The sequence below is a fragment of the Octopus bimaculoides genome, chromosome 28, assembly GCF_046866305.1.
Source record: "Octopus bimaculoides isolate indiv1 chromosome 28, ASM4686630v1, whole genome shotgun sequence".
Lineage (NCBI taxonomy): Eukaryota > Metazoa > Mollusca > Cephalopoda > Octopoda > Octopodidae > Octopus > Octopus bimaculoides.
Window position 1 is genome coordinate 16,282,992 of NC_142955.1, and position 24,331 is coordinate 16,307,322.

General features: G+C 35.4%; 2 protein-coding genes across 8 annotated transcripts; one reads left to right on the forward strand and one right to left on the reverse strand.

Annotated features, from left to right (window-relative positions):
- Positions 1-302: 302 nt before the first annotated feature.
- On the reverse strand, positions 303-7,739 carry LOC128251045 (uncharacterized). 5 transcript variants are annotated; one of them, XM_089344611.1, is made up of 3 exons: positions 7,004-7,687; positions 5,136-5,343; positions 303-2,234 (listed from the first exon to the last, which is right to left on the reverse strand). In XM_089344611.1, exon 3 carries the CDS (start codon positions 1,884-1,886, stop codon positions 1,578-1,580), a length of 309 nt encoding a protein of 102 aa, XP_089200737.1. In that variant the 5' UTR covers positions 1,887-2,234; positions 5,136-5,343; positions 7,004-7,687; the 3' UTR covers positions 303-1,577. The 5 variants fall into 5 exon arrangements, with proteins under 5 accessions (XP_089200737.1, XP_089200736.1, XP_089200734.1 ...); XM_089344610.1 differs by lacking the exon at positions 7,004-7,687 and adding an exon at positions 6,069-6,358; XM_089344608.1 differs by lacking the exon at positions 7,004-7,687 and adding an exon at positions 5,700-5,990.
- A 115-nt stretch (positions 7,740-7,854) lies between these two features.
- Positions 7,855-23,695, forward strand: LOC106868528 (baculoviral IAP repeat-containing protein 7). Of its 3 annotated transcripts, none has more exons than XM_089344420.1 (7): positions 7,855-8,017; positions 13,849-14,883; positions 16,862-17,043; positions 19,700-19,814; positions 20,790-20,921; positions 21,923-22,066; positions 22,744-23,695. In XM_089344420.1, exons 2-7 carry the CDS (start codon positions 13,890-13,892, stop codon positions 22,938-22,940), a joined length of 1,764 nt encoding a protein of 587 aa, XP_089200546.1. In that variant the 5' UTR covers positions 7,855-8,017; positions 13,849-13,889; the 3' UTR covers positions 22,941-23,695. The 3 variants fall into 3 exon arrangements, with proteins under 3 accessions (XP_089200546.1, XP_089200547.1, XP_089200545.1); XM_089344421.1 differs by lacking the exon at positions 7,855-8,017 and adding an exon at positions 8,038-8,513; XM_089344419.1 differs by lacking the exon at positions 7,855-8,017 and adding an exon at positions 8,520-10,286.
- Positions 23,696-24,331: the final 636 nt, after the last annotated feature.

A 24,331-nucleotide genomic window follows, 5' to 3' on the forward strand; every position in this document is an offset into this window, starting at 1 on the left:
GTAAGTTGGACGTTCTAATATGCATACGTCGGGCATGTGCTGTCAGTAATTACTCAGTGCAGGCAGTTAGCAACTTTTATGTAGCAAAACACACAAAACATAAGTGAAACACAGGCGTGCAACCGAGTTGAAGGCAGATTTACTTTTGCCTTTATAACACATAAAGAAAACAGTGTTGCAGAAATGTATGCAGCACATGTATTACAGCAGTATTATGCATAGCTTAAATACTGAGATTGAAAAGCAGAGGTGAATGATGCCTACTTAATCTGCAAAAAAAAAAAAAAAAAAAAAATTTTGCATTTTATGCATCATAAACAGAGTAACCTTCAGTTTTATTGAATTAGGGGCATATTTTGCCATAACATGAAAATGTTGCTATCAATTTATTTTATTCAAGGTAGGCACTGCCTACCTTACCTACCTAAGCAGCATATCACTGGTGTACATATATATTACAAGTAAATTGACATTTGTATGGTAAATGCCATGCACTATAGTCAATTTACAATATTTTCAAATTTCCCTCACAAACTTCAATCGACATTAACTTCCTCAGCTGATACAGCTGTCTCCTTCAATCCTGTATCACAAAAGTTGGCAGGTCAGCTTATTAGATGTAGTAATCATATACTAAAATAACAATAATCTAGAACAGGAGGTATAACTGCCTCTCCTAAAAGAGTCTCAAAATTTCTGGACTACAACTTGTATATATAGATACATATATGTGCACAGCTCAGTGGTTAGAGTGTCGAGCTTACGATCGTGAGGATGTGAGTTCAAATCCTGGACCGGGCTGCGCGTTGTATTCTTGAGAAAAACACTTTATTTTACGTTGCTCCAGTTCACTCAGCTGTAGAAATGAGTTGCGACGTCACAGGTGCCAAGCTATATCGGCCATTGTCTTTCCCTTGGAAAACACTGGTGGCGTGGAGAGGGGAGGTTGGTATGCATGGGCGACTGCTGGTCTTCCATCAACAACCTTGACCAGAGTTGTGCCTGGGAGGGGAACTTTCTAGGTGCAATCCCACGATCAGTCATGACCACACCTTTGTGTGTGTTTGTGTCCAAGTTTGCATGTGTCTGTGGAATGGCTTTAAGATTTGTCTAATCCAGTCGTTCCTAAAGTGGGAATATTTATGGTTATACAAATTATTTTCCACATAGAAAGAATCCTAACAAACTGCTTGTGCTCAGCAAAACTATGCATATCACAGGTAAGTGGTTACGAAAAGGGTTGGCATCAGTAACAATACCTGAAAAAGGAACACTGATGATTATGACTGTTGACAAGGGTTCATGAGTTACTGTCAAGTCCACAAGGAAAAAGGGTTTTAAAATGTTGGTTGCTGAGTGATGCAAAGACATTTGACAAATAATAGAGTCAAATTTTTGTATGGATAGATATATGTCTAGTTAAGTTACTACTTACAGAGAATGATTTACCACAGATATCACACTGATATGGTTTCTCTCCTGTATGAACATATTTGTGTATAGTCAAGTGATTGTTTTGAGAGAATGATTTACCACAGATATCACAGCAAAATGGTTTCTCTCCTGTATGAACATATTTATGGTGTCTCTCCTGTGTGAATACGCCTGTGTTTAGTTAAATCACCATTTGCAATGAATGATTTACCACAGACATCACAGTGATATGGCTTCTCTCCTGTATGAATACGTTTGTGTGTAGTTAAGTGAATACTTTGAGAGAATGATTTACCACACACATCACAGTGATATGGTTTTTCTCCTGCATGAAAACTTAGGTTACTCTTTTGAAGGAAGGACCTTGTACACATATCACTGTCATATGATCTCATCTGTTTTGTCATGTGTTCAGAGGAAATCCATTGTACAATTTTCTCTCTCTCTTCCATTATTTTTCTTCTCAAATCCAAGAATATATCTTTTTCTTGTTTTTGTTTGTATGCTTTATTTCTTACAAATACTTCTACGGTTGAATTTCTGTCCAGTTTAGCAAAAATTCCATAAATGTATCCAATTTTAATCAGCACTCAGGCTCCACCTCTTCACACTCCAGTCAGGGAGGTGCACACATTTATCTAATAATACTAATATATCAGAGCAAATGTTTCACATGAATTCTCTCACATATTTGTAGAAACAATCTGATACATCTGTTTCACATAATATTTTCTTTTTGTCTTCAAAACAGGATAGATATTGAGGATGTTTCTTCTGTTATGTCAATGTCACCTGATGTTCTGAAATTAGAGAGAAACAACAGCGTAAGACGTAGAGGTTACTTAAAAAATATGGAGTTATTTGTATTGAGATAAACTGTAATCCCACATTGTTGCCTTTCTTCCTTTTATTGAGCATTCATTGCTCTTCTATAGTATGTCTATGGATGCTGTCATTATTTGGATCAACAAATTTGAGAGAATCGTTCACAATTTAATGGGTTTAGAAGTTGCTGAGACCCACACAAGAACACCCCAATCAAATATCAAACAGGTTTCATTAAACATTTGCTTATTACCATCATGGTTTCAGGTTTCTAACATAAAACACACTTTTCTAAGGACAATCTACATTCACAGAATGTAGAATTTTTATATAGCCACAGATTCTTACGGGAATACAAGAAAGAAAAAACACTGAAAGAACAAAAAGACCAAACCCCTCCCGACCGATCTTCTACTGGTTAATCCCACCCCACTTCTTTGTTTCCCTTTGTTTTGCTGGTGAAGTAGTTTTGCAGGTCAGGCAAGCAAACCTTTCTGTTTGACCAGCATAGGCCACTGGATTCTACAACCCAATTGTGGGCCTTGCAAAATGGACATATTACAGACCTGTCCCCTGTAATAGTCTCTCAGATGAGTGGTGTAATCCTCAGGAGGATCATAGTTGAGTGCTTTCGATGCCCATCGACACGATGGCTTCCAATAACCATGCGCAAGAGCCTTCTGGTGAACATTAAACTGAAGTCTCATCATCCGATGGTTATCAGTATCTGCCATCCTTGTAACAGAAGTAGATGCAGCATTGCGTGCCCAACGCATAGCACTCTTCTATGGGGTTTCTGCAGTGCTTGTATCAGCAGCATGCATTGATAGGATTCACACTGCACTGGCGTAGTTGCAGCTCTTTTCAACAATCTACAGGACCTCTGGTCCTCGGTTTCCGTGGCCTGTCAGTGCTTCTGTCTTGCCCCCGCAGAAGACTTTCTGCCAATGCGTGCTCTCATTTTAGGTGCTATGCTTCTATTGTCTGGAAATGGAAAATGGGTTTTAGTGTACCAAGTAATTATCAATTCCATTATAAGCTAACAAAAGCCCCTTTATTCTGTCTCTGCACATAAACTAACAGTGAAATTGGTATGGAGCTTTCCGAGGCAATGACTAGTGACCGAGACCTTTGAAAATATACAGTGCGTTAGAAGACCCGGCAAGCCAAGTGAGACCATAATCTGAGGCCTCTGCCAGGGGTGTAGCCAGCCCACTCATGCGTATCTTTCCTTCATTGGACACTATGTTTGCGAAGACCTGTTGAGGCAAATGAAATCCAACCTCTCCTCTATCAGACACTAAACTCGGCTTGTGAAATAGAAATCGTGATTGAACCAAATTCCATGACTGGCACCTGTGCCAGTGGAGTGCTAAGAGCACAGTTTGAGCGTGATCATTGCCAGAGCAGCTGACTGGCTTCCATGCCAGTGGCACGTTAATAGCACCATTTGAGCGTGATCATTACCAGCGTCACCTCACTGGCAATTGTGCCGGCGGCACATGAAAATGCATTTGTGCGAGGTCGTTGCCAGTGCTGCTGGAATGGCCCCTGTGCAGGAGGCATGTAAAAAACACCATTTTGAGCGTGGCCGTTGCCAGTACCACCTGACTGGCCCTTGTGCCGGTGGCACGTAAAAGCACCCACTACACTCTCGGAGTGGTTGACGTTAGAAAGGGCATCCAGCAATAGAAACTCTGCCAGATCAGATTGGAACTTAGTGCAGCCTTCTGGTTTGCCAGTCCGCAGTCAAATCGTCCAACCCATGCAAGCATGGAAGGCAGTCGTTAAACGATGAAGATGATGATATCGTGCTCCAGCATGGCTGCAGTCAAAAGACTGAAACAAGTAAAAGAGTATGTATATATATATATATATACATCCATACAGAATAGTGGACATTAATTTTCCTCTCTTAGATCAGGAACATTATTTGTCATTGTTCTTTAACCTCAGATCACTCCTGACTGACAACACTCATGACTAAAGACATTCCATGCATGACTATCATGTCTTTTCTTGTATTATTACGTCAAACGAAAACTATCAGGTGAAAATGGTACGATATGAAATTAAGGAAACTCGACTAAATAAATAAAAAATCAACGTAAAATATTCTCTATAACTTCTTGACGATCTGTTGCAGGGTTCTCTTCACGATATATTCACATACCATGCAGTTAATGAGAAGACATTACTCGTTTTACTTCAGTTTAGGCATCCAAATGATTAAATTAGACATTAGCATGGGATAAAATTGACAAGCAGTACAACAGAGAAAAGAATATTCATTGTTAAACTCAAAAAATTATCCAGATATTCTATTAGATAATTCTTAATTACAATCATATCAAAAGTAAAGAAAAATTTGTTGCAAAAAAGGACCTGCCACCTGACTGTTTCGGACTCTCAACTTCAACAACAACAACTATGCTGGCCAATTTATACTCCCAAAGATGATGCAACAGTACAAAATAATGATTGCAATACACGCAATGTAATAATTTCAAACTAATGGGGAGAAAATAACGTAAGTTGCTCATTTTGCCCCCCACGCCAATTTATTTTTCAGAAAATTACAAGGAGACAAAATCGCCGAGCCCATTTCTGTAGTTATGCCCTGATTTACTCACTGAATGAGTCCTATCCAAAAGACTGAAAGGAAAATTACACAAATCAGGAGTCAAATGCGCAAATATCATTTAATGACTTTGAAGAAAGCCGCCCCTGGTCTTCCTGCTGGTTTCCAAGAATACTTAAGCTGACGTCTGCAAATATAGACTAATCTCTTATGGTTCAGTTTCTTGTCTTTACATATCACCGACCTCCGTTTACATGTGCGGAACAGATGCTATGGAGGTATACTTTTTACTTACCATTAGAATACGTGCTGCTGACCAAGGATCCTCTCTTGAAATAAAGTTAGTTTTTTCCACCATCGATAGTAGAAATGTGTACAATATTTTCTACGACAGTGATGCAAATAAGTTTCGCTTTTGATTTGAGGTCTAAATGGAAAATGAAGACGGGCGAGGAAATTTCATTGATTGATTTGTTGTTGATTAAAAGCCATTTCCCCATGTCCTGTAAAATAGGGAACAACCAATTAACGATGTAAATCTGTGATCAAATGGAATATTTCATGATAAAGGTGATGGAATACCGACCCTCAAACATGTAGGTCGCCCTATCTTATCCACCATAACACGAGATAATTATTACATTTCGTATAATTAAATTCGTCCTAGTTAATTGGGAACACAACGTGTACAAAGAGTCGGTGATAGCGCCTGAACGATACCGGTGACATATATTAAAAGTCCCCAATATAACACCCAGAAACATTCAATTACATTAATTTACATCATTAATTGCATCTAACTCATGGTAAATAGCAAAAAGAAAAGAAAAAAAACATCATCCAGCTAAATAGTAATTACGTCTCAACAAGGGTGTCTTCGCATGGTCACTGAACCTGCTAAAATAGCAGCCAAATATTTCTGATATTACATATAAGTTTCAGACGACTTATAATCGCATGTTTGTTCATTAAACGGACAAACGATTGTTTTTTGTTTTTTTTACATAGAATAATAGGTATGTATTTATCCACACTCACAAATTTAAAGATAAACATAGGAAAAGGGGAACAAGGAAAGAAGAAGAAAGGAAAACAGGTGTTAGGACGATATCATTAGGTAAGCTCATGTGATTAGAAACACAATCAGTGGCTACTGGTGTCGATATATATATATATATATATATATATACGCGGTATATTTTGAAAAATTAGACATAAGAACACGAACCATGCTGCGTACTGATTCGTGCTTCATATGTTGTCTGGTCAATTCTGCTGACGATAGTCCGACCTTGTAAGATATAATCTTTATCTTACTAAAATTGACTTGAAACCATGGTACAGAATATAGATTGGTAGAAGTTTTTATTTTTCATTTCCTTTCGAAATTATCCCTAACTTTTGTGGTATGTAGTATTTTTGCTGCTATTTCTAGCGAGTAGATGTCCTATTATAGGCGTCTCTACATTTCTAATGAATAATACATAGTCTATTGACTGTTTTTTTACTCTCGCTAGACCACTGGTGGTAAATAAAATTTCTAAAATTTTCTTTGCTACCCTATAATTTATTAATATATATATATATATATATATATATATATATATATATATATAATTGTTCAAAGTAAACTCTGTAATCGTTACCAATATAGCATAAGATTTCACCTCAAAAAATCTTTAATTAGATTCCTTAAGGATCGTTCTCCTTGTTCATATATCCAAAGTTTCAAATTTATACATTTAAAGAAGAGATTTAACACCGAAGTTTATTTATCCATATATATATATATATATATATATATATATATATATATATAGGCATAACTACAGAGTTCTACCCCCAGACTTTGGAAGGGTAGAACTCTGTAGTTATGCCATATATATATATATATAACACGTACGTAAGACCTCACAACGAATATATTTAAAGCGATACGTTAAAAATAGTCGGGTATTCGGGGTATTTGTCATCGTTGGCGGCTGGCCTTACAAAAGGGAAAGGTGATGCCCGTCGGGATGATTTAGTAAAACGATTTGGGCATATAGTCCGTCTCTACCGAAAATTCTTACAAATTTTAGGCGAAAGGAAGTGTGTTACAAGCAACAACTGTAATTCCCAGAAACTGTGGTGTGTGCGTGCGAGTAGATGTAATCGCCTTACCTCGGTTTCCCTTTCGTCGACTGCGAGTCTGTCTTGCGGTATCAGATCCTCGAAGCTTGCCCCGACCCAAAGAACACTAGGAATAGCAGCTGCTTCTCCCAAACCTAGACCGTCGATTAGCACGTCTTCTCCTGACCACGACCCCGTTCGAAAAGGGCACGAAATCCCGATCGAGGCTCCCTCTGCCCTTTTTCCTCTTCCGGTCAACTCGCCCTTTCGGTCAGCCTCCCTAGTCACTGACGTCATACCACAGAAACTATGAGGTGTGTAGAAACAGTAGTAAACTTGTCTGACAGTATGTTGAAGTTTCGAAGTACCAGTTGCTTACACACGCTTTTGAATAAATGGAATAGGAAACTTCTTACATACTCTTTTACTTGTTTCAGTCTTTTGACTGGAGCACCGCCTTTAGACGAGCAAATCGACCCCAGGACTTATTCTTTGGAAGCCTAGTACTTATTCTATCGGTCTTTTTTGCCGAACCGCTAAGTTTCGGGGACATAAACACACCAGCATCGGTTGTCAAGCGATGTTGGGGGGACAAACACACACATATATACGACAGGCTTCTTTCAGTTTCCGTCTACCAAATCCACTCACAAGGCTTTGGTCGGCTCGAGGCTATAGTAGAAGACAGTTGCCCAAGATGCCACGCAGTGGGACTGAACCCGGGACCATGTAGTTGGTAAGCAAACTACTTACCACACAGCCATATATATATGTAAACACTACTGTTGTAATAGCCTTTCCCCTCCTTATATATGTAAGTGTGTGTGGTTTGGAAAGTCCCTTTCGCTATAAATAACTTCTGCCTGAATAGTAGTGATGAAATATATATCAAGTATTGCTTATTGCCAGGTCAACCGCCATTGTATACGAACAAGTGTTCTCGGCGGAAGAAAAGAGTGCGTACACATGATGAGTGTTGGGGCTTTTGTTACGTACCCCACCCGTTTTCAGCGTATGCTTTACCTCTGCTGTGTTCTCAACGTGGTCATCCTTTCTGTTTTTCAGGTATTTTCTTTGTTTTAAGACTATAGGTTTGGTTCGAAAGGATTGCTTGCTATTTCTGGTCAAATATGCCAGAACTTTCCTTCGATTTCAGGACCAAATTATAATTATAATATTATAATAATTATAATATGATTATAATATTATAATTATATGGAGATGCACTTGCATAGCAAGTGACCTGATCTGAGATCGTGTGCTGGAACGAAAACAATTGCAGCGTGGATGGTGTTTATAAGCCATTTAAAATAACACACAAAATCCGTTAGATTCACTTCAACATTTAAATTTAATTTGTCAAAATATTTTCGTCGCTTTGAGACCGCGACCTGTTCACTGACAAAATTCTGTGAGAATCTAACGGATTTTGTGTGTTATTTTAAATGGCTTATAAACACCTTCCACGTTGCAATTGATTATAATTATAATTATAATATATTAAAAGAAAATACGTAACGTACCGTAGATGAGTAAACAAAGAATGAAACTCGGGAGGCAAGTGAGTGGTGTTATTTTGCATTTATAATAACATAAATATATACAAATCATAAAAATAAGTTTTAAAAATATGCAGTACTGGTGCTACTTCGTGGATTGTCACCTATCGCGGTGGGTTTTGGAATGTAACAGGCGAGAAAGGCGAGGGATTACTCTACCTCCGAGGTGGCGGAATTGTTACAGCATCAGAAAAAAAAGGGAAAATTTTTTTTTTTTTAAATGCTTTGCATCTGTTTTCCGACTCTTTATGTTCTGAGTTCAAATCCCATTGCAGGTAACTTTTCTCTTCAGCTTTCCAGGATGAATAAAATAAATTACCTGTCGAGTAGTGATGGCGATATAATCAACTCGTCTCCAGCCCTCAAAATTACTAACTTTCAGTTTAATTCAGAAAACATAATTTTTTGGGCGAAGACGGACTATATGTAATCTGAACCTTCCCCCCCCCCTTATTTATTTATTTTTTTTACGGAATCCCACGTTTTAGGCTATGGAGATTCCGATTCTGAAAAAAAATTGTTTGAAAAATTTCAACCCCCCACCAAGCAGGCTAATTACATGCTAGAAATAACAGCCAAATCTCACAAAACTAGTGTTAGGGTTAAGTTTACCCTGTGGGTCTATATAAAAACCGGGTGGGGGGATCGAAATTTTGAAATTGAGATTTTTGAAAATTTTTTTTTCAGAATCGGAATCTCCATAGCCTAAAACGTGGGATTCCGTAAAAAAAAAAAAAAAAAATAAGGGGGGAAAGGTTCAGATTGCATATAGTCCGTCTGGACCATTTGTTGTGTTGTCTCACGTCAGTTCTAATGGAGTTCACAGGTAAGTCAGAGAAACGACTACACCTTGGACACAGATCTGTTTTTCAGCTGTTCCCAAGGAGAGGACATAGTATAAGAAATAATAATAATAAGACCGAAAAAGAGTTTAGAACCCTCTGCTTTTACTAACTGGTCTGTGGTAATGACTCGACAATCGAGATGTATCGCCTTATACAATGATTCTCAACTAGTTTTTGTCTATGGATTCCTTTGATATTTATCTTGCTCAATGGAATCTCGTTACCATTCGATGTTTAAAAAATCCTATTGTATTTTTATGATATTATTTGGAATCGTATAAAAAAACCCATGGGGGGGATCTGGCATACTTCCAATTTGGTGGGCCTCTCGACTTGGAAAATTAGCCAATTATAACCCCAAAAGCCATATATTGCATCGAATGAATTTGATGTGTTAACAGGGAAAGGTTAAAAAAAAAAAATGAAAATGCCGCTTTATAGATACACTTTTCAATATTCAAATATTTTATCTCACACCTCGACTTCCAGCGTTTGGCTTTTCTTTCATTGTGAAAAGCACAATGAAGGGAAGACGGGGTAAGATATTTTTCTCTAATCTAAGTTAGAAATGTTTCAAAATGTAGAATATAATGAAAATGGCAGAAAGTTACGAAAAAGGGAAGTATATAGTATATAATTTCTGTAAGTGCTGAGAGAAGAAAACAAAGTACTTAAAATTCTTCAAGGCGGTGCCCCAGCATGGGCGAAGTCTAATAACTGAAAGATATAATCATTTAGTCAGTGCTTATCAAACGTGGAAGTTGACCTTTCCAGAAAATGCACTTGCATAGTTGCGTCGTATTTTGACACTATATAAAGCGTTGTGGGTAATTCCAGTTACAAATGAAAGTATATATAAACGCAAGTGAAAGGCGGAATTCTATTCTTTCATCAATTTCGCAATCCACCGAGCGGTTGGTAAAAAAGCAGGTAAGATTTTAATTGACGTATTTTTTCTTCGTTTCTTTTCTCTTCTTTTCTTTTTTTTTTTTTCTGAAAAAAAAAACCTAAGTTGTATGTCTTGATTAGCTTTCGCGATTTCTGTTTTGTTTTGTACTTTCAAAATATTGCTTACAAGTTTTATGACAATAATTAATACCGATTTCTTTGCTCCGAAATTCAGCGTCAGAAACCAAAAATTCTGAAAGCGAGAAATAACAATCTTTTATTTGCTTCAGTCATTTGACTGTGGCCATGCTGGAGCACCGCCTTTAGTTGAACAAATCGACCCCAGGGCTTATTCTTTGTAAGCCTAGCACTTATTGTATCGGTGTCTTTTGCCGAACCGCTAAGTTACGGGGACGTAAACACACCACCATCGGTTGTCAAGCAATGGTGGGGGAACAAACTCAGACACATAAACATATACACACACATACATATATATATATATATATATATATATATATATATATATATATATATATATATATATATATATAAATGAGAATGTGTGTATGTGTGTCTGTCTGTCTGTCTGTCTGTCTGTGTGAATCCCTAAAACTCGAGAACTACGCAACCAATTTCATTCAAATTTTACACATGCCTTACTTAGGGTTCCAGTTGTGTTTTAGTCAAAAAAAATTATTAACTTCTTGCAGAGTTCGAGCACACGGCAACATAATATCTCCTCCACTATTTAAGTATTACGTGTCAAAAGTGAAACAAAAACACTCATGTCAAATACTTTCACTTTAAAAATGAAACTATTCCACTAACTGAAACAATCACATTTCGATACTGTAGTGACAGATACTTTCACAGAGATAGAAAGAGAGAAAGAGAGAGAGAGAGAGAGAGAGAGAGATGTATATGTATACATATACATGTATATGTACACCATTTCGATACTATAATGACAGATACTTTCAGAGAGAGAAAGAGAGAGAGAGAGAGAGATGTATATGTATACATATAGATGTACACGTATATGTATATATATATATATATAGATCTATACATACATGTATATGTATACATATGTGTAGATGTATATATATATATATATAGATGTACATGTCATATGTACACATATATACATATATACATGCATACAGATATCTATACATATATACAGCCATCACACACACATACACATGCACACAAACACACACATTAGTCATTTGTTTTCTTATTCAAAACTACGTCAAAAGTACTGAATGGATCTTTATGAAATTTGGAAATTATATTCTTTGCATAACGGCCATAACTCCCATGAAAATTCATATATTTTTGATGTTGATGAAATTTTAACCCGAACATAACAGATGAGCATTATTTAGAAAATGATGTCACACGTTATCGAGGCTACCATTCTTTCTGGATGTGCAAAAGGGGATGACGTCTTTATTCCAAGAATTCCTCTTACTCCATCAGGAGCAGACATTCCTTTTACATTCAGAAGACTACAATTCCCCCTTCGTGTGACTTTTGCCATGTCCATAAACAAATATCAGGGTCAAACACTGTCTGTAGCTGATCTTCTCTTGGAAGAGCCCTGCTTCTCACATGGACACCTGTATGTTGGCTGCTCAAGAGTGGGCAGCAACAAAAAACCTATTTGTATATGCTCCACAAGGGAAAACAAGGAACATAGTTTACAATGAGGTGTTATAATCACAACAGCAAGAAAGTATGTACATGATCACCTTCTTTTACGAAACTTCATTGACTTTCATATATTTATATTGATATACATATATATACGTGTGTTTGGGTGCGTGTGTGTATATACATCTCTATATATAAAGATGATGAGTAGTCTAGACGGCGTTTTTAGATTTCATTATTCTCTTTAACCCGGGCAACGCCGGGTATTTTTGCTAGTATATATATATATATATATATATATATATATATATATATATATATATATATATATACATATATACGACGGGCTTCTTTCAGTTTCCGTCTACCAAATCCACTCACAAGGTTTGGTCAGCCCGAGGCTATTGTAGAAGACACTTGCCCAAGGTGCCACGCAGTGGGACTGAACCTGGAACCATGTGGTTGGTAAGCAAGCTACTTACCACACAGCCTGTGGGGGGGGGGGGGGCGAAATACGTAGAAAAATACGGAGATTATGATTCTGAAAAACAAATTCTGTAAAATTTCAATTTTTCAAAAAAAAAAAATAATAAATAAATAAATATAGGCGCAGGAGTGGCTGTGTGGTAAGTAGCTTGCTTAGACAACCACATAGTTCTGGGTTCAGTCCCACTGTGCGGCACCTTGGGCAAGTGTCTTCTACTATAGCCTCGAGCCGACCAAAGGCTTGTGAGTGGATTTGGTAGACAGAAACTGAAAGAAGCCTGTCGTATATATGTATATATATATATATATATATATATATATATATATATGTGTGTGTGTGTGTGTTTGTCTCCCCCCCCCATCGCTTGACAACCGATGTTGGTGAGTTTACGTCCCCATAACTTAGCGGTTCGGCAAAAGAAACCGATAGAATAAGTGCAAGGCTTCTAAAGAATAAGTCCTGGGGTCGAATTGCTCAACTAAAGGTGGTGCTCCAGCATGGCCGCAGTCAAAATGACTGAAACAAGTAAAAGAATAAAAAGAGTAAAATAAAAATAAAACACCCCCTCCCCGCCGCTCTATGACATGAAGTGAAATTAAAGTATTTTCTCTACTAATGCAGACGCAAAAAGTATCTAAACAGAAAACCTGACAATGCAAGAAACACGTTTTCAAACTTTTAATACGAATTACCAAAGAAGAAAAAACTTCAAAATTTAAATCCCCATCCCCAAATTTCTTCATTTTTCTCTTATTTTAGAAATATGTTTTGGCGAATATGTAGAAAAATATGGAGATTATGATTCTAAAAAAAATTATTTGTAAAATTTCAATTTTATCAAAAAAAAAAAACAAATAAATAAATAAACACTCCTCCCCTTCACCCTATCACCGAAAGTGAAATTACGTCCACCCACTTCTTTTCTTTGTCAGAGGGACAAAGACTGGTTGGGGGTTTCCAACATCTTCAATTTTCAAACACGCCCCCAACCAGAAATCTGACAAGCTAGAAACAACAGCCAAACCGAGGATCTAAATACGGATTACCAAAAGAGAAAAAACATTTTAAAATGTCATTTTGTTGTGTGTGAGCAAAAAATCTAATTTTTACATACCTCTCTTAATTCCAAAAGAACCTGACCACAACATGTCGGGTTATGTTCGTCATGAAACATTAGTAGAGAAAACGTTTTAATTTCACTTCATGGCATAGGGCGAAAGAGGTGTTTCTTTGAATATTTTTGAAAAATTTAAATTTTACAGAATTTTTTTTCACAATCATAATCTCCGTATTTTTCTACGTATTAAAAAATTTTTTTTTTTTAAAGTGAAAAGCTTAAGAAACTGGGTGTTGGGTGTTTAAATTTTGAAATGTAAAAATTAATCAATCATAAGCGTTTTAATGCTTTAAAGTTCTTAAATTGTTATTCATATTATATATCTTTTCCTTTTATAGTTTTCTATTTGGTTGCTCATTGATTCAGCACAGTTACTACAATGGCAGTTTCAGTTGTTACTGCAACGTACTTACCTCTTAAGAAAATACTTTTAAAAAATCTTAATACACCAGAAGGGGATTTAATCTATGAAATTGAAAGGCTATTGACATTTTCTGAGAATACGCATCCAAAGCTAACAGCTAACGAGCTTGCTACAAATGGTTATTATTATGATGCTACAGAAGGCGAAATAATGTGCTTTTCCTGCAAAACTGTACTTAAATCTTCAGATTCCAGTTTCAAACATGAATATTCATGTAGATACAAAGTTGACAGTATTCCTGTCTTTTCCTATGATGAAGCAGATAGTGAAACTGCGGCAGCTTTTAATGTTCAAAACATGACTCCGGAAATTGATTCATTCATACCTAAAAAAGAGATTTTAAATGCAAATCAAATGCTTGGACTGGATACCTTTAAAAAATTGAATAGAAATACTCCAGTAACGCCCACAGACCTTACCAAGAGTGGATTTTATGACTTAGGATATGTAGATATTTTTGGGTATGTACTGCAGAACTGGAAAGGAAATGATGATGTCCATGAAGAACATACACATTTTGGTTCAAAATGTCCAAATTTCATATCTTTTAGGAAAATGGAATTAAAATCTGAACTGAATCGGATAAAAAGTTTTTGCAAGTGGTCAACATCTTACCCATTAAAACCTAATGATTTGGCAGCTAATGGTCTCTATCACAAGGGACCTGAAGATAATGTTTGTTGTGTTTTCTGCAAATGTGAAATCAGAAATTGGAAAGCCAATGATAATATTAAAGAAAAACATAGGTTAGTTTCTCCAAACTGTCCCTTCTTGTGTGAGGACTTTGTGGATAATACACCAATACCAAACAAGAGTGATATAATATTTGACCGTCCAAAACATCCAGGTCTTTCTTTGTTGATTGAACGCCTTAAAACATTTTCTTCATGGCCCAAAGATAAAAAACAAAAGCCGGAAGCTTTAGCCGAAGCTGGATTTTATCACATTGGTAAGCATAAGACAATATCTATATGTTCCTTTCTTTTTATAAATACTCTCTTCTGCAATATTATTTCTTGTTTCCACGCCTGCATGTATAGCATGTTTATAGAAATTGGATCTTTACACATGGTTAGAGACAGCTGGGTAAACTAAAGTAAGCAAAGAAAAAATGTCCTAACTCATTTTTTTCAAGGACCTAATATAATGACTAGGAAAAGTTTGATCAGATTATAATTTAAATTTATGTTTTATTTTGTTTATTATTTTCAAAACAAAAACATGATACGTTTTAAATTTTTCATCACCATTTCTAAGCCATATTTAAATATCAAGTAAAAAAGCAATCCATGTCAAGCTTTTAAGGGGTTGACTTGTATTTCCTTTACAAGAAACATATTCCTGTCCCTTATTTCATACTTTAACCACCCAACGCTTAGCAAAAAGCCACCTTTCCCCCTACTGTATTCCCACTTACAGTTCTTTAGTCCTGTAATTTACTTGGTAACTTCTCTAGTGTTGGTTCCATGAAAGTGGTTGACATCAGGAAGGGCATCCAGCCGTAGAAACTGTCAAAGCAGACATTGGAATGTGGGACCAGTCTCCAACTCATAAGATCATATCAAACTGCCCTATCTATGCCATGAATCAGAAAAAAAGATACAAATAATCAATATTAGCGGTTGATATCCATCGCCAATAGCTAATATTGGTAAAACTACCTTCAAGTTGGGGATTTGTTTCACAGAAAAACTATACAGACATGCTAGACTTTTGTTTGTGTTCAAATGACTGAACACTTATGGTGTCAAATAATTTTCAACACTGAAGGGTAGGATAAGCCATAGGGAGTGCTAAAAATAGCTCCAATACAACAACTCTACTAACAGCTAGTAGAAATTATATTAAATTTAGGTTTAATCAATACTTAAAATCAATGAATTTATTCATTCTTTTAAGGTATCTGATCAAAATAAAAATTTATTTTTAGTGAAATTTCATTTTTGAACTTGTGATTAATTATGATGATTAATTGTAAAGAAAAAATTGTTTTACCTTTGTTTTAACCTTGAAACAAATATTTTTATAAATTTTAATATTTTGGCAAAAAATTTGCCTTAGTTATAATATACCTTCCTCAGACTGTTATAGCTTAGCTTTATTCTGATAGTTAAAACTAATTAGATAAACGAATAACCTAATCTGAATACATACAACCAGAAGATTTGAGCATTATGGAAAAGAAGGCATAAAAACGATGACTATGAGAATAGCTAGGAGGAGGAAGAAAGGTTTTTAGGGCTTTCAGAGAATGTATATCAAAACTGCAAGTAATTGACAACTTCCATAAAAAAATTCTTCTTTTTTATAATTCCTTTTCGGCTGAATTACTTGTGTTTATGTATTTTTTTGTGCATCTGTGTATGAATGTGTTGTAGGTAGGTAGGCAGGCAAGTGCACATAGATTCTGCATGGATTCTATTGGCTGGTGCTTTCCACTATACCTGTAGATTGACCAATGCCCTGCAGTGAAATGTGAAACTTGGTAGAGCATCAGACAAAATGCTTTGTCTTTCTTCCAGCTCTTTTTTCTACTGAGTTCAATTCCTACTTAAATAATCCTTACAAAGTTCATAAAATAGAGTAGTGGGGTTAATATAATTGACTGACTTCCCCAAAATACCGGGCCTTGTCTTTATGTCAGAAACAGTTATTCTTGTGGTCAAAACTGGTGTAAGAGTGGTTCCTTACACCACCGAGGTCAACTTTGCCTTTCCCTCTTTCAGGGTCGATAAATTAAGTACGAGTTGCATACTAGGATCAATCTGATTGAGTGGCCCCTTCCCGCAAAATTTCAGGCCTTGTACTTAGAGAGGTTCCTTACATTCTGCATTCTAGTTCCACCAGAGTTGTCTTTCTTAGTATTCAATGAAATCTTCCAGTTTATTTGTTTTACTTATTTCTTTTCATTTTTTATTGGTCTGCAGGAAGAGCTGATACAGTAATTTGTTTTAACTGTGATGGTGGCTTACGGAATTGGAAAGAGGATGATATTCCATGGGAAGAACACGCTCGGTGGTTTCCAAGATGTACTTTTGTACAACAGTTGAAAGATTCTAAATACATCGGAGAAGCAAATGTAAAAAACAGAGTATCTTCATTAGACTCGGTAAGTTAATAAAAAATATCAACAACAACAAATGAATACTTTACAATTCATGTTTCTGATAAATAACCTTTATTAATAGCTAGACTAATCTTACTGATTGGAGTGTATTGCTACCCTTGTTAATTCACACATGTATTTCAAGAGTTAAAGGGACATTTTGTACATTAAACCATGTTTTAGAGAACTAACAATCTGAAAAAAAATATTGGTCAACAGTTTTCTAAATATCCGAAATGTTAATAAGATGTCTCAAAAGTCAACCATTCCATTGAAGTGATGAGCTAACTCACCTTTTATTTTGTGAGACAGAGAAATAGAGAGAAAAAATTACAGGTTGGGAACTGATTTCATTTGACAGTGAGTTGATACATGGTCATTCAAGTAGCTGAAAATAACAGCCTAAACTCTCACAAATTACTATCAAACATCTTAAAGAAAAGATATACTGAACATTATCCCATGCAAATCACAGGCTTATCACAACTGGAATGCATTTCTTCATAGTTTAATTCAAACCAACTAGGAAAGTTTAGAATCATTGACTTCAAAGCCATCTTCTCTGTTTGTTGTGGTTTAAATATAGTAGTAGCTGAAAGAACCATGGTGTGTGCCAGGCGACTGCATGGGTTTGTCTGACTGCTATGAATGGGATTGGTCCTCTATTTGGCTGTATCTCTGATCTGTTCTTCATGGTTGGCTACACATGCTAATTTCTTAAACTGACCTTTAGTTTTCAGTGGTCAGATAAATACCTACATACTCACACATACACTCTCATATGTATATTTGTATGAGTGTATTTGTAGGCATATGTTTGTATGTGTCCATTAGTGTATTTGTATCTATATGTGAATGCATGTATATGTGTATATATATATATATATATATATATATATATGCGAGTAAAAATAAATACAAAAAAGGTGGTTTTTTTGTATGATTGTGTATAGAGGAATATATTATATTGTTTAAAAGAGTTCCAACACTGTCTGTTTTTTATGTTTTATTTATATTCCTGCAGAACCAATGTGGGATATAGAATATGGAATATATAATATAATATACAATATATAATATAAAATAAAATAAAATAAAAATGGATGGCACCATGAAAGAAAGTATTGAATGTAGATGAAATATTGAGTGTTCAATATAAAGGATCAAATATATAAATATATAAAGGTGACTCGAGTTTCAGGGCTATTTCCCTTCGTCATGGCCGGTATGACAGACTTTAACAGTCTGTTAAAGTCTGTCATACCGGCCATGACGAAGGGAAATAGCCCTGAAACTCGAGTCGCCTTTATATATTTATATTTATATATTTGATCCTTTATATTGAACACTCTATATTTCATCTACATTCAATACTTTCTTTCATGGTGCCATCCATTTTTATTCTATTCTATTTTATTTTATATTATATATTGTATATTCCATATTCTATACCCCACATTAGTTCTGCAGGAATATAAATAAAACATAAAAAACAGACAGCGTTGGAACTCTTTTAAACAAAATAATATATATATATATATATATATGTATATATATATATATATATGTATATATATATATATATGTATATATATATATATATATATATATATATATGTATATATATATATATATATGTATGTATGTATTTAGCAGATGCTAAAAATTATAGGCCTCTTTCTCTGGCCTCACACATCAGCAAAGTCATGGAACGAATAGTCCAAAGGAAATTGATTGGATTCCTTCAAGAGAATGACTTGCTGACTGACACAGCTCTTGCAGCATTATGACTGTGAGCTAAAGCAGTTGCTCAACAACTCAAATGTGGTCATAATATACCTCAACTTTTCAAAAGCCTATGACAAAGTCAACCATAGTATGATTTGTCACAAGCTGCAAAATCGTGGCATATTTGGAAAACTTGAGAATGGCTACATGACTTTCTAAAAGAAAGTGGTGGTCAATGGAGCCTCCTGCAAGAAATCCCAAATAATAATCAGTGGTGTTCCACGGGGTACTGTCCTGGGGCAAATTCTGTTCATAATGGCCCTCTCTGACATGCCCTCAGCTGTTCAAATATCAACCCTTGCGAGCTATGCAAACAATACAAAAGTCTCTCAGAGGATACAGAACCCTGGAGATGTTGTACATCTGCAACGTGAGTTGGACACAATATACAGGTGGGCTGAGGAAAATAATATGCAGAAATTACCTACTACCTCTAATGAACCACCAGGGCATTTGAGAGAATCAATTTCCTGGGTCTCTAAAGTTTTTATGGATCCTGTGCATCTTTCACACACAAAAACTGTCTTCTCTGAGTTTTTTTTTTTATTTATTTGGTAATTATAGTGACAACTTTATGCATGTTTTGGTGGTATTAGTGCCCATCAGAAAAGTATTATCTCATACCAAAATTTAGAATGACTTCAAAAAGATATAGTTTTTTTCTGAAAATTATTCATTGGTAAGACAATTTAAAATAACGTTTGGCAGCTTGTCTAAGGATATCTTCTGCATGAACGTATAGTTAAATACAAGCTACAATATACTTAATGTTTGTTAATCCACACTTAATTATATGTAGAAGTATATGCTTCTGTGTACATCCAACATTGCTAGAATATAAATTTATTGAAATTACATTCTTTTCTTAAAGGCAATGAATTCATTTTCACAAGATCGACCAGATTCTCCTTTTCTTCAACTTGATTCTATTGGTAGATATTTCCGTATGGAAGACAACAGAAGGATATCAGATACATCAACTTCATGTAAGATAAGTTATTTGCTATTTATAAGGAAAAGTATGTCATTCACAATCATTTTCATACAATTCTTACATTTAAGAAAATGTCATTTTTACCAAATTCAGAAAATCTCTCCATGCCAAAATAAGGACTTGTTGGAACAAATCAACCTTCTGCTAATAACTCATACAATAATACAACTAAATCAAAAACAGAAGATTTTTTTTATAATGAAAGAATTTGGACAATAAAAAAAACTTGAAAAAATTAAAGTTCTAATAATCACCAGACAGCAGCATTCTTTTCTACTTGACGCACAAGGCCCGAGATTTATGGGGAGGGAGCCAGTCGATTAGATCAACCCCAGTATGCAACTGGTACTTAATTTATCGACCCCTAAAGGATGAAAGGCAAAGTCGACCTCGGTGGAATTTGAACTCAGAACTTAAAGACAGACTAAATACCGCTAAGCATTTCACCCGGCATGCTAATGATTCTGCCAGCTTGTCTCTCTACTGGACAGCATCATTGAAGCATTAATAATAATAATCACTAGAACTTATAAAAATATCTTTTATAATAAGTCAATAAGATATGTTTCATTATATATGTGGCAAATATAGATCTTTAAATCAGACAAAACATATTTGTAAAACAAATGTATAGATAATATTTTCAGTGTCAAAATTTATCATTGGGTAACTCATAAACTTTGTATATATCTTGTCGAGTCACATGGGTTATGAAACCAAGAAAAAAACCCCCAAATCTATGCAGTTTCCATTTCTAAGCCTTTTACACACCAGGCCTCATATCTGTCTTGAGAAAACAATCAGGTACATCATGAGTGTATCCTTTTTGGATTGAATGATGATGCTGCATGAACAGAAACAAAAAGATGAAAATTACGCTAGGAAACAGTTAAAGGTTACTTTAAACTGAAAAATAAAATTTAGAACATTTTCAGAAAAATTTTAATAATTTCCTTTTATATTTTAGGCTCTCCCGAATTGAAATATCATAAAACTAAGACATCATGTATGGAAACACCTAAAGTTAAGGCTGTTTTATCTATGGGCTATAAACGAAATTTAGTCAAAAGAATTGTGAAAAACAAAATCAAAGAAACGGGTAAGAATACTTTACGATTTTTTAAAATGTAATAATTTTTTGTTTCACAAAACTAAACTGTTCAGTTTTTGTGCAAAATTCATCATTGTAATCATTGTTGTATTGACATACGTTTGTTGAGTACAGCATACACAAGACAGCAAATCACAGTGTTTTAATTTATTTTTGCCTCTTATATCATCTTTGAAGTATAAATTTATAAGAACCCAGTCTGATAACTTTGGTTAAATTCTCCCTTTATCTACTTCTTCTCTTAAGTTTCCCAAAATCCTTAAATCATAACAATTTTTCCCGAGCTATTTTGCTGGATGCACTTTCATCACCTTTTGAAGATTGTAGCTTCTTCAGACCCCCCTATAACATAGTTTATTCTAATCTACCAAAGTGAGTTTTCTTCTTAATATTCCATTGAAAAATTTAGCAGTTGCCTTTTAGCAGAAAATTCAGTCAATTACTTCTATGCAAGAATTCAATGTCAAATTTTGTAAACCATCAAACTATACATCAATCTTTGAATAATCTGGTTACCTGCCATCAAGTTGTTCAAGGTAAAGCACGTATAAGATTTCAGCAACTTCTCTGTAAATATGTGAGAGGCATAATGTTAAAAAATACCAACATGAAGTGAAATATTATTATTAGAAACAGAGCTCAACCAGCAATTGTTTTTCATGATTGGGATTGAATCCTGTTAGTTTGATTTGAATTAAAAATATAAGAGGCCATGAAATGAGGTTGATAACTTCAGATAAATATTCTAGTGATGAAATCACTAAATTATACTTTCCTCCAATAAAATTTCCTTTCTTCAAAAATCCATCAGTTTATGCATTTCCAACTTCAAAGTACAGATAGAGATCTAACAAAGGAGCAATATTATTATGAAAGTAATGGACAAATAGGAATGTAGTTGAATGCTAAATTATAATTACCCAAATATTTTACATAAAAACCTAATGTGTATGTATATATTGTTTTTTTTTCCTTTTTTTGTTTTTAAGGATCTTCTTTTCTACAAGCATCAGATTTACTTGATGCAATTGAAAACAATCCTCATTTTGATGATGATGAGGAGGAGGAGGAAGTAAGTGATGAAGAGGAACCTGACCAAACAAGGGCAAAACATGACACCAAAATGGCTTCTGGTAAGTAATAAACGATAACTCTACTATCTCTACTTCGAAATGATTGTAAATAAGAAGTGATCCTTCTATAAAAGTGCTGAAGTGAAGTAATTAACATTAGTAATTAACATGTTCACATGGAACCATGGGTGAATTGGTGCAAATCACATGAAATATTTTTCTTGTGTAACAGCTCTTCTACTTGTTTCAGTCTTTTGCCCGTGGCCATGCTAGAACACCGCCTTTAGTCGAGCAAATCGACCCCAGGACTTATTCTTTAGAAGCTTAGTACTTAGTCTATCGGTCTCTTTTGCCGAACCGCTAAGTGACGGAGACATAAACACACCAGCATCGGTTGTCAAGCAATGTTGGGGGGGGGGGACAAACACAGACACACATACATATATATATATACATATATACGAAGGGCTTCTTTCAGTTTCCGTCTACCAAATCCACTCACAAGGTTTTGGTCGGCCTGAGGCTATAGTAGAAGACACTTGCCCAAGGTGCCACGCAGCGGGACTGAACCCGGGACCATGTGGTTGGTAAGCAAGCTACTTACCACACAGCCACAACATTCTATTTGTTATATTTCACCATTGCATAACCCTTCTATTCATTTATCCTCTCGTTACCTTACATTACATTTCACTTTAATTATTTTTTATCTTTTTCTTCTGATTTTTTTTTTACAGCAGCAAGGCCTGATTTAATCGCAGAGAATAATATGCTAAAAGAACAAAAGCTTTGTAAAATCTGCTTGGATGAAGAATTGAGTGTGGTATTTTTACCATGTGGCCATTTGGTTAGTTGTGCATCATGTGCATCTGCTCTCACGAACTGCCCTTTATGTCGGAAAATTATTCATGGACTGGTGAAAATATTTTTCTGAGTTATATATATATATATATATTAGATTGGAGCCTGGTGTTGCCATCCGGTTTCACCAGTCCTCGGTCAAATCGTCCAACCCATGCTAGCATGGAAAGCAGACGTTAAACGATGATGATGATGATGATGAGATATATATATATATATATATATACACAGGCATACATACATATATATATTTTTTCATTTCAAAGTTTCAGCTCAGAGCTGCGGCCAGGCATACACACATATATATATATATATATACACAGGCATACATATATGTATATATATATATATGTGTATATATTTTAGAGAGAAAGAAAGCAAAAAAGACTTTCAGTGATGAGCAAACAACACCTGTTTTTTTTGTTTGTTTTTTTAAGGTCACCATCCTTAAACCCATTCTAAATGAATGAATGGTGAATAGGAAGGCGGATACCCCTTCTCTCTCCCTTTCCCTCTACCCATCTGTCCAACTATCTATCTATCTATCTACCTGTCTATCTATCTGCCTATATATCTATCTATCATTCTATCTATCTATCTATCTATCAGCCTATCTGTCTGTCTGTCTACTTATATTTCAATCTATCTATTTCCATTGTCTTGGAACCTCACCCTAAAAACCAAAAACAATGTTCTCTTCTAGACAACCCATCTGTTTTATATAAATGAACAAGCTATTTGTGCTTTCACAAAATTGTATTTGACAAGTTCTAGAGAGGAACCAAAGTGTTAATAATAATGAAGAAATAAAAGTATTTTTTACCAAAATTTTGACGACTTTTTCTTTCTCAATATTCAATTCTGCACATCACACCCAACACTCTATACATATCTCCTTGGATGTACAAGACACCAGAATGAATGGAACACAACCTCACAACCGAGAAACACCAAAAATACAGAAGAACTTCTCACAGAAATATCTAATAAATTAAATTTACTTATTTCAAGACTGACCGCCTGACTGGCCTTCGTAGGATTTTCGAGTGAGATCGTTGCCAGTGCCCCTAGACTGGCTCTTGTGCGGGTGGCACATAAAATACACCATTTTGAGCGTGGCCGTTGCCAGTACCGCCCGACTGGCCTTCGTAGGATTTTCGAGCGAGATCGTTGCCGGTGCCCCTAGACTGGCTCTTGTGCGGGTGGCACATAAAAGACACCATTTCGAGTGTGGCCGTTTTCGTGCGGATGACACGTAAAAGCACCCACTACACTCTCTGAGTGGTTGGCGTTAGGAAGGGCATCCAGCTGTAGAAACTCTGCCACATCAGATTGGAGCCTGGTGTTGCCATCCGGTTTCACCAGTCTTCAGTCAAATCGTCCAACCCATGCTAGCATGGAAAGCGGACGTTAAACGATGATGATGATGATGATGATGTTCACAGCAACTTGTCTTATATCTAT

Coding starts and splice junctions, on each gene's coding strand:
- LOC128251045 (XM_052977353.2), bottom strand. CDS start 1,886: ATGGAAGAGAGAGAGAAAATTGTACAATGGATTTCCTCTGAACACATG.
- LOC106868528 (XM_089344420.1), top strand. CDS start 13,890: ATGGCAGTTTCAGTTGTTACTGCAACGTACTTACCTCTTAAGAAAATA. Junction 17,044..19,699: donor GAGTATCTTCATTAGACTCG/GTAAGTTAATAA, acceptor CTTTTCTTAAAG/GCAATGAATTCATTTTCACA. Junction 19,815..20,789: donor ATCAGATACATCAACTTCAT/GTAAGATAAGTT, acceptor TTTATATTTTAG/GCTCTCCCGAATTGAAATAT.